This window comes from Nanorana parkeri, unplaced genomic scaffold, assembly GCF_000935625.1.
Source record: "Nanorana parkeri isolate BGI_ZX_2015 unplaced genomic scaffold, ASM93562v1 scaffold1496, whole genome shotgun sequence".
Lineage (NCBI taxonomy): Eukaryota > Metazoa > Chordata > Amphibia > Anura > Dicroglossidae > Nanorana > Nanorana parkeri.
The window spans coordinates 132,213-142,410 of record NW_017307764.1 but is presented as its reverse complement, the minus strand read 5'-3'; the positions used below and the strand labels follow the sequence as shown (position 1 = coordinate 142,410).

The following is a 10,198-nucleotide window of genomic DNA, read 5'->3' as shown; positions in this document are numbered from 1 at the left end:
AGGTGAGCGAACCCGGTATGTGTTCGCTCACCTCCCGATCTACTGAGCCGACCTGTGACAGTCTCATTGTCACAGGTCGGCTAGAACTATGAGGCGAGTGGAAATCACTCATCTCATAGTTCTCCTTTAAGGGCTGGTGCACACCTAGGCGATGCAGCATGGTCAGGAGTCGCCTAGGTGTGCACCAAATCGCGCTGTGGGTGCCATTATATTCTAATGGCGCCCCAGTCTCGTTGGGCGCGCTTTCCCGCCGCGATTCCGCCCGTGCTTCCGAACACGATCGTGGCTAGAACAGCCGCACATCGTGTATTGCAGAAAAAAGATACATGTACTTTTTTCTGCGATTGCCGCGCGGATGTCACGCCATTGAAATCAATGCGCAGCAATCGCCGCCTGCATAGTGCAGGCCCGCGTGATCCCGAGATGCTCGATCCCCGAATCACGTAGGTCTGCACGGGGCCTTACTGGAGAGCACACCTCTTTTGTTTTTGTAACATTAAGATCACCAAGGTTTCAGGCAATTTGTAAAACCTGCGCTTGGTCACTTACTGGAGAGACTCCTAGCATTTGGCCTGAATTTATCATTAGCTGTTAAAGAACTCCAGGGAAAATTCTTAGTAACCCTTGCAGTGGAGCTACCCCTGTACTGCAAGGGTAACTGCTCGTTCTTGTCTAGGTCAGGGGTAGGCAACCTCGGCTCTCCTGCTAAAACTACACATCCCATAAGGCATTGCAAGCCACAGGCATGACTCCCAGATGCAGAAGCATGGTGGGATCTGTAGTTTCAGCACAGCTGGAGAGCCAAGGTTGCCTACCACTGATCTAGGTGCTAAAAAAAAATAAAAAAGTTATACTCGCCTGAATTGTCAAGCCACCTCCATGATTCTCTGGTCACTGAAGCGTGTCTCCTCCTACACTGCACCTAGACACAAACGAGCAGTTAACCCTTGCAGTGCATGGGTAGCCCCACTGAACGGGTTAACGAACATTTTCTTTGGAAAGAAAGAAATCCTCATACAAATGTCTTGAATCAGCAGAGTGGGGAAAGACGTTCTAACTCCCTAAGGGGGTCAAGCTAAGTAAGGAAGGGGTTATATCCTACTGGGAATGGGCCCTTGCTTTTTTTGCCTAGTGTCTAATTCTCCTGTTGGTGGTAGCAAAACCCTCAGTATGGACTATACAAGTGCTGTGTCTCTCAATGGAAAATTCTCAAACTATAATCGGAACTGCTACACGCTTGTTCCAACTTTGTGATTAAAAAAAATTATTTAATTAAAGTATTTAAATCAGTATTTACAAGACAGTATAACCATCCAGAAAATACTGTGTTTTAAGAAGGCTATACTGTACTACATACTGATTCAGTTGGAGGGCCATTTGATTCTATTAGTCCCGTCTCACCATAACCTATATGGTTACACTGTCTTGTTGGGTCCCTGGTCCCATTACTGTGCCCATAGCGTTATATCTGCAGTATTAGACCCTCAAAGGCACTGCTACCATTGACTGCTAGTCTCACAAGATTTGGAGAGATATAGTGATGTCATGACTGTGCTACATATTATACATAACTACTGGCTTCATTCATTCTGTGGATCTGTGCTTTCTGCACTGCACCTGCAGCTTTACTACCAAGATGGCGATCACCACAGAGGCACAGGTCAGAACAAGGCATAACAAGTGGGGTGGTTCAGATGCAAAGAGTCTACAGGCAATACTTGGCAACTAGTACTTTACCCTCTGCTTGCCATTTGGGGAAAAGTACAGGTCCTCTTTAAATAATGGGTCCGACAAACATTTAAAATCCACTTAATTTTAAAAACATACAATTAGTATGCATATACTAAATAATAGTCTAAAAATTAGTATATCAAAAGGGTGAATTTATACTCCCATTCTTCTGATTGATTATGAGCAAGGGAAACCCACCTCAAAAGGCATTGTGAGAAATCAGTCTTTCTCCTTTAAGATAACTGTAGACATTAACAAACAAGTCAAACATTACAGGATATGAAAAAAAGACCCAAGATTCATAAAGAGTATGCAGTTTATAACGCTAGACTACTGTATTGAAAAAAAAATCAAATATGATCTATGGCAGTGGTTCTCAACCTTGGTCATCAAGTAGCAGTGCAATAGAATGGTAATATTTGATTAACGCACTGTACTAGTGTGAACGGGCCCTCAAAAACACTGACAGACACACACAACCACAGACACAATCTCACACACTCACACCAAAAACATTTTTTATTTAAATTTTATTTTAGGTCACCCATTCTCTCTACCTTATGAGAACTGGAGTGGATCCTCAGCCTGGGGTCCAGTGTGGACTGTTGTGCTGTGACAGAGCTCCATTCATATGTGCATTGCTTGTACAGCTCCCTTGCGCGCCCTGTAGAGGTGCCAGGAGGCAGAATGTGATGTCACCATGACACCTCTATAGGACACATGAGGGAGCTGTAAGCAATGCATGTATATATGGAGCTCTCTCACGGCCATAGCCCCATCCCACCCTATGTCAAGTTGTCACTCGGCACCGGGCAGCATATTTTGAATGGCTGCTTGGTGTGAGAACTGACAGTGTTGCGCTAGTGAGAGGCAGTGCAGCTTCTCACCTAGAAAAATGGAAGGCTTGCGACGACGAATTAATTTATACCTCCTCTCTAAGGAATGGTGCTAGTATTTATAATCTTGTTTTGCAGTAAAATATTGATGTCACCACCTCATATATAAACTAAGATTAGACTCTTCTCTTACACCTTCGATGTGAAAAAGTGATTTTTTTTTAGAACCACATTGGAAATAGCTTTACCTCCTTACTAATCAAATGAAAAAGTGTTCATAAAGAAAATGACTAGACATGGTGTAAACTCTCACAGGTCTATATAACTGATTGGATTGAGGATTGATCCAGCAGAGGTTTAAATCACTACCTCCTCTTGCTAATGCCACTTTTGCCCACTTTTCCCCCAATGTTGGACTTGCTGGATGATTTTGAAGTAAAAAGTCTTGTCATGAATTCAGACACATCAGGCAGCTCTGGGTTGGAGTTCAGCATGTTCATTGACTGCTCCATTTCCTTTGGAAGAGAAAATTTATTTAGAATTATATGAAATGTTTAAAAACGTCACCCTAAGCAGCACAGACCAAGTGTTTGTCTTTTTTCCCTTAGCTTCTTCTTATTCTTAAGGTTATCAGTAGAATCGTATTACCATCAGAATTCAGTTATACCAAGCTAAGTTAAATGTCATACACCCCAGGTACCAGAAATAATGTTTTTGTAATCCATGTCATGTTTTTCCAGTAGTTCATTGGAGGCAGTGTCCCAGTGCTGGGTATAGCTTCTGCGGCTCCAAAGCTGAGCAATAGGCAAAACAGAAGGCACAGTTCCATCTAGTGGCGATATACCTGCATGTACTGAATTAGTTTCATGCCTGACTGGAGAAAACTCAGGATCTGAATTACTAAAAGTCCTATGGATAAAACACAGTGCTTCACCATTTGAAAAAGGATTTCCAGGAGTGGTGGTTCTCCTGGCAAGAAGAGGATTTACAAGCCCTTAGCATAGTAGATATGACTGCCTGGTAGAGATCTAACTCAAAATTTGGGCTTTCAAAACCATGCTGGTAAAGCTAGAGGCTTATACACTGAATGAAGAATTATTCCTTGTAACATGAGATCTGGATGGGCAGGAAAAGGCCACAAACGTGTCTGTGACCAGATGAACTAGGTCAGAGTATATTCTGACTCAGATTGTTGTATTAGCGATTTATCCCTTGCTGAGATCTCTATGCCTGGCTTGTATAAGCATTTATAAATCACTGCAGACAATCCTTATCAGATAACAGAACTCACCAAAATCCTTTTAATCCACAAAGTGCTTTATTTGAATGCAGCAGGGTTACAGAAGACAACAGGATACATCAGATGAATGAACAGACTACCGTCTGTTGAAGGTCAGAGATGGTAATGTTTCCAAGCATGCAACCAAATTAATATGTGGCCATGTTACAGTCAGCCATTTTGATGCCAGAAGACTACTTGAAGAAGGGTGGTAAATTACACACAAGGGGAGGGAATGCAGAAAAATATGGTGCAATAACCAAAAGATGTCAGTATACTAACCAGCTATGCTACCACCAAAAATAATGGCTTAAAGGAGAACTATGGGGTAAGTGTTTTTCTCCATAGTTCTCCTCAGGGTCACAGGAGGACATAAACTAGCATCCTCCCGTGACCCAAAGCTCAGTATACTGCGAGCTACAGCTCGCGGTATACTGAGACTGCCGCAGCCGGGACGGATCCCGACATTACTGTCGAGATCCACCGAGCTGCGTGATTGACAGCTGGCTCTGCCTATCTAGAGGCAGAGCCAGCTGTACCCACCCCCTCCCCTTTCGTTCCTTCAGTCAGTGCTGGAGGATCGGACAGGGGAGGGGGTAATCCCCGCAGAGAGCCGTGACAGTCACGGCTCTCTGCAGGGACAGGATAGAGAAGTGAGCGAGCAACGGTATTTGTTTGCTCACTTCCCGATCTATTGAGCAAACGTGTGACAGTTTCATTGTCACACGTCAGGCTAGAACTATGAGGCTGAGTGAAAATTATTCACCTCATAGTTCGCCTTTAAGGAAAATAACAAACTAAATTCTCACTTCACATTAATATGATTATTAACTTTGACTATGCCTTGTGTCATATTTTTATAACTGTAACAGCACACTCCCCATCTGGCATTGTAAATGCCACTATGTTAAATCATAACGGTAGTTATGCAAGTGCAAATAAACAATAGTGCGATTTGCAGTTAATGTCTTGAAGACCTGGAAGACAAAAAACAGAGTCCATAAATGAGAACTTGTAACTTGTCCTTTGGACCTGAAAACAAGAAAGAGAGCCCAAAATATCAAATAAAGTCTGTGATGACTATCAGCAGACTTGATAACTGCAAAAGTCTTTCAAGTGCAGTAGGTCACTTTCCATAAGAGGCAATTTGTAAACTTCTGTGAAAATAAGATTTAAGGTTAAAGGCACTATGAAAAAGTCCACTCTTGGTGTAAATTATACAATGTTAGTACCTGAAGACTATGGGCACTCATGTAATTCCAACTGTAGTGTTTCCAGGTGAAACAGGAACAGTTCCAATCTTCTGGGTGAGAAGAGTAGTTGGGAGTAAGAATGGCTGTGAACTCTGAATCTGTAAACACATCGCTGTTGATGAATGAATTCAGATTGGCAGTTGAATTGTTTTTTAGGTATGTCCTGCTTGTCACGGACACATTTAATTTCTGGAGCTAAAGACATTCTGTTGTACACTGCGTATTATTCACTAGTTCACTTTTAGCAATGTATTTTGCAGAAAGAGGTTTTTAGAGTGAGTATTTGCTAACCTTGACAGTGAGCACCTTTGGGCTTAGTGTGATAGCAGTGTGGAATATGGACTAACCTTGAAGTAGTGCGTACAAACCTTGTCCACTTGAAAAAACGTTCAAAGCGTTGACAGCCCAAGACGAGTCTTTGTTCAGATCTGGTGACAAGGGTTTTGACTTCAAAACGAATCACTGGGTCTTTGTCAGGATCTAGAAGACATCAGCTGTGGTTTCTTCTGGATAACCCAGCAGGAATTCAGGACCTGTTAACCAAGATGAATTTGCAAAGACACTTGCAGACACTGGCCTGGTGGCATGATCTGCAGGATTAATTTCACATGGAACATAATGCCATTGTTCAGGCTGTGAGGATTTCCTGATTCTTCCTACATGGTTGCTGACAAACAATTCCGTCTGAGTGTATATGTAGCCCAGGACAACTTTGCTGTCTGTGTAGAACTTGATGTCATCTTTCTTAATGTCTAGCTCATGCAGTATGAAAATCGGCAATTTCTACAGCTAGCACAGTCCCAGAAAGTTCAAGCCTAGGAATTGTGTGTTCAGGCTTAGGTGGGAACTTAGTTTTGCCAAATAGAAACCCTACATGGGTTTGAGTAGAAGAGTCTCTTACCTGCTATGGCCTCAGTAGATGCATCTGAAAAGATGTGAATCTCTTCTTTGACTTGCAGCAAGAGAAGCTGAAGTGTAGCAGCGTGGTACGTGAATTTCATCTAAAGGATATGGAGATTGCTTCCAGGACTCCCATTTTGAAAGTTTGTCGGTTGGTAGTGGAGCATCCCAATCTTTAATAGTCTCGGATAGCTGTCTTAGTAAGGATTTACCTTGTATGGTGATGGGAACTACTGAGAGAATACCACATTTAGCATGTGGCTTGTCTGCAGAGCTGACTTGAAAGCCAAAGGTGTCCGAATAGGTTCCACCATAAGCCCAGATTTATCTGTACAGGTGGCATGTCCATTCCCAGATTTAAGTCTTTAAATACTGTGGTATGATCTCTAGGTTGAAAGGCTTTCATAACAGCATTGTTTGAGATAGTCTTATGGAGTCCAAGGTTGGTTTCAGAAAGCATACCTTGGGTTCCTTGGAGCAGGTCTATTGCTTCTTCATGAAGAGGAGAATCATCTTGCATGATGACTGGCGTAGAAGACTCTGATGGGTTTCCCCAAGCTGTTTACGCCTTATGGAGTTACTGGTGTGATGCTTAGAGTGACATTAAACCCTCAGATTTTTTAACATAAACCAATACTGTAATGGGTGCCTTACTGTAATCCATGGTTGTTTCCCTTCTCTTTGCTGCTCTTCCTTCTAAAGCCTCATGTCTTCTCATGCTTGGGGAGAACTTCCCTTTTCAGCTCAGGGCCTCTTCCTGTAGGGCTGCCTCAGGTTACAAGCCTATACAAACCTATACACAGACACCGTGTATCCATTCCTGAGACAAGGCAGTCTGCTGCAAAACAGAAGTTCTGCCCAGCATGAGAACAGATACAAATTTAAAAAGGAAGAGCAGCAAAGAGAAGGGAAACAACCATGGATTACAGTAAGGCACACATTACAGTATTGTTTTATGTTAAAAAATCTGAGGGTTTAATGTCACGTCAATGAATCAGGTGCATTAGCCTGGGTGTTTGCATCAGTATATTTCTGCTCATTTGAGCTGTTGAAGGAAATCTGGTGCATGATTTTATTGGAGCATACACCATCTGAGGCTTGTATTCTCGTTCGATTCCAAAGTACCCAACATAGATCATTCTTTTCGGCATAAGCAGCATCATTCCACTCATTGGGTTGTTGATGTACCTTGTGTACTCTCAGGATGTCTCTGCCTTTAAGATGCATCATTTTGGCTTCATTGTCAAGTGTTGGGATGCAGTCAGCTAAATGTTTTAGGTGAGGTCCACAAAGTGCATTCTCTGGTGTAGGAATTTTCTCCTTATCGTTGGGCAACTGATTACACTCGATCAGAGGAAGATCAATTCTCCTTCCTTTTATAGGAGAAATGATGAATTCAGCATAGGTTGTTCTTCCTGTGAGTTGCACTGAACCAGCACAGATGTGCAATGTATAGGATAGCACGTTACCCTTTATGCTGAATAAGTCAAAGAATTCTGATGTGGTAAGTGAATGACTGCTTTGGTCATGAAAAAAAAGATACATCTTGACTGCCTTTTCAGGTTGTCCTTGGCAAAACACTTGACAAGACATTTTTGCAAGAGTCTTTCCCCAAAGTGCTTTGTGAAGTAGTTCACTACATTTTGATGTAACTGTTGCAGATGGCTGCCCATGGATCTCCCCGCAGACTACAGTACATGAAGAAACACTTTGTGGCTGGAGCCATGACTTTGTTGCTCCCCGCCATGATTTGAAACAGGGCTGGATGTAGGTAGCTGCTGTGGATTGTCTGGAGGTGGACCAGGATGCGTAGCTGTAAACAGGTTTGTCATTAGTGCATTCTGTACACTTGATGACAACTTTACAGTCTATAGCAAAATGATTATAGGAAGCACAGCACCTATAGCATACTCCAAGTTTCTGGAGAATCTCCCCGTGCTCTTGTAAAGTCTTTGCCCTAAGCTCACGACATTAGGAGGATGAGGTTTCTTGCGAATAGGGCACTGACTATTAGGGTCTTTATCTCTATCGTCCACAACATTCTGGTCAGTAGGAGAGGTTATAGAAGGTGAGATGTCTGTCCTTTTAACAGATATTGCTCTATTAAAGTCTCTGTTTAGCTGCTGTGTTATCATACCTTGATGATGATGATGGAGAGTGGAGTTCACTGAAGCTTGGATCATGTCTTGGACAGGCTTGTTCAGTGATGAACCTGCAAAAATATGAGAATGGAGGAAAAGATACATTATATATTTTTTATTTTGAGCCCTGTTGCGCCAATTTCTCCTGCAGGCCATATGGCAGTTTAGGCACCACTGGATTAACACCATGAGCGGTGTCCAGGAACCTTAGCGCAGGTAGACGTGGGTCTGTCTTTGCCAACTCTAGCTCCATGAGGCGGTCACTTAGTTCTGGAAGCTTGCGATGATCTTTGTTACCTATTTTTGGAAAGTTTTGCAGTCTCTTGAATAGAGCGCTCCCAATGGTTTCAGAGCTATCATAGGTTTGCTCAAGTCTTGCCCATGCAGCAGCAAGACCTGCATCTGGATAGTCAACATGTACTGCTCAGTCTTTTAACATGATCTGCAAATTCTGGCCCCAGCCACCTTATAAGCAAATCAATTTCCTCCTTGGCAGTAAGGTTGAGATCAGCAATAGCGGCTTTGAAAGTAGATTTCCATGCCCTGTGGTTCTCTGGAAAGTCGTCAAACCTTGAGAGGCTAATGTTAATGAGCTTGCGGCTAATCATATATCTGGCGAAGTCAGACAGGTCTGATCTCTCACTCTTTGGTGCAAAAGTAACTTATGGAACCCTTTGGGCGTGAAATTTCTCTGGGGAAGAAGGGTGAGGTATACCAGGATAAAAAATTATTTTGCAAGAGCATTTAACTGTGGTGTAAGGTTTCTGCTGGCTGTGGCTTGTCGCTGGGAGTCACCTTGTCGTTAGCAGAGGGTGATGTGGTTTGCTGCGTAGATGCACTTGTGTTGTGGACTCAGGCAAGTTGATCTGAGAAGTCTCTGTGCTGAGAGTCAGAGCAGTGTTGTTAGGAGGTACAGAAGATGGCTCTGTATCGTTGTAAACATTATGCTTTAGCACATATTCACTAGTGTGTTCAACTGGGTCTTCCAGTTCTGCTGGGATAAAAATCTGAATTAGTACTTTCTCCCATTGCTTGTTCAATGACTCTCAGCCTTGCTAGGGCAGCTGTTTCCTCCTTTTCCATTTGCAGAATCTTTATTTGGGATTCCGCCTCTGCTTGTTGAGCTACCCTTTGGGCTTCCATCACTGCTTGGCGAGCTGCCCTTTGTGCTTCTACCTCTGCTTCTTTTCTGGCAAAAGAAGCTTTGCACTTTATTTCCAGATTAGCGCGGGCCTCCATTAGCTTATTGCTTAATGTTGAACTTCTCGAGCGAGAGGATCTAGGAAGAACGTACTGTGAACTTGGTTCATGTGGATCTGGTCTCCTGCAGTTGAGCATTGCGGAACACTTCTTAGCATTTTGCACAAAGATCTCTTTTTTGGTTTAGTGCATCAATCTTTGTTAGTTCTGCTGAAGAATCCTCTATATTAGAGTCCATTAACCCCTTCATGACTGAGGCCCTTTTTTCCATTTTTGCACCCATGTTATATTCCACATTTTAGGCCTGAAAATGACGTAAACCCCCCCAACATTATATATTTTCTGAATGCCAAGACCCTATAGAATAAAATGGTGGTAGTTGAAAATTTTTATGTTGCGCAATATTAGCGCAACTCCTTATTAAACCCCAAAATTTAGTGACACATTTAATTAAATGCCCCAAAACACAACAAATTACCCATTTTTTTAATGAAATATAAAAGATGAGGTTACAACGAGTAAAACGATACCCAACATGCCCATTTTACAGATTGCGTGCGACCGTGAAACGGCGAAAAACTGCAGTACCCCAAAAAATCAATAAAAGACACTTTAAAAGCCCCCACAGGTCATCAATTTAGAGATACCCCAAAATACTGGCCCTAGAATTATTGCTCTCACTCCGGCGTGCGCGGCGATACCCAACATGTGTAGCGCGTTCGTCGTTTTCATGCGTAGGCGCACCCGACGCGTGTTTACGTGGCGACGCGCGTGCTCGCGGGGGCGGGGTACTTTTAAAATTTTTTTTTTATTATGATTAGATTTATTTTATTTCATTTTAATTTTAAAAACTGTTTT

General features: G+C 42.7%; 1 protein-coding gene across 2 annotated transcripts in view; it reads right to left on the bottom strand.

Moving 5' to 3' along the window:
- Nucleotides 1-2,870: 2,870 nt before the first annotated feature.
- The window catches only part of EMC7 (ER membrane protein complex subunit 7), a 102,272-nt gene continuing 94,944 nt past the window's right edge, over nt 2,871-10,198 (bottom strand). For both annotated transcript variants that reach the window (XM_018570286.1, XM_018570285.1), the window contains exon 6: nt 2,871-3,082. In XM_018570286.1, the coding sequence (XP_018425788.1) occupies nt 2,933-3,082 (150 nt within the window). In that variant the 3' untranslated portion in view covers nt 2,871-2,932. The remainder of the gene's footprint in view (nt 3,083-10,198) is intronic.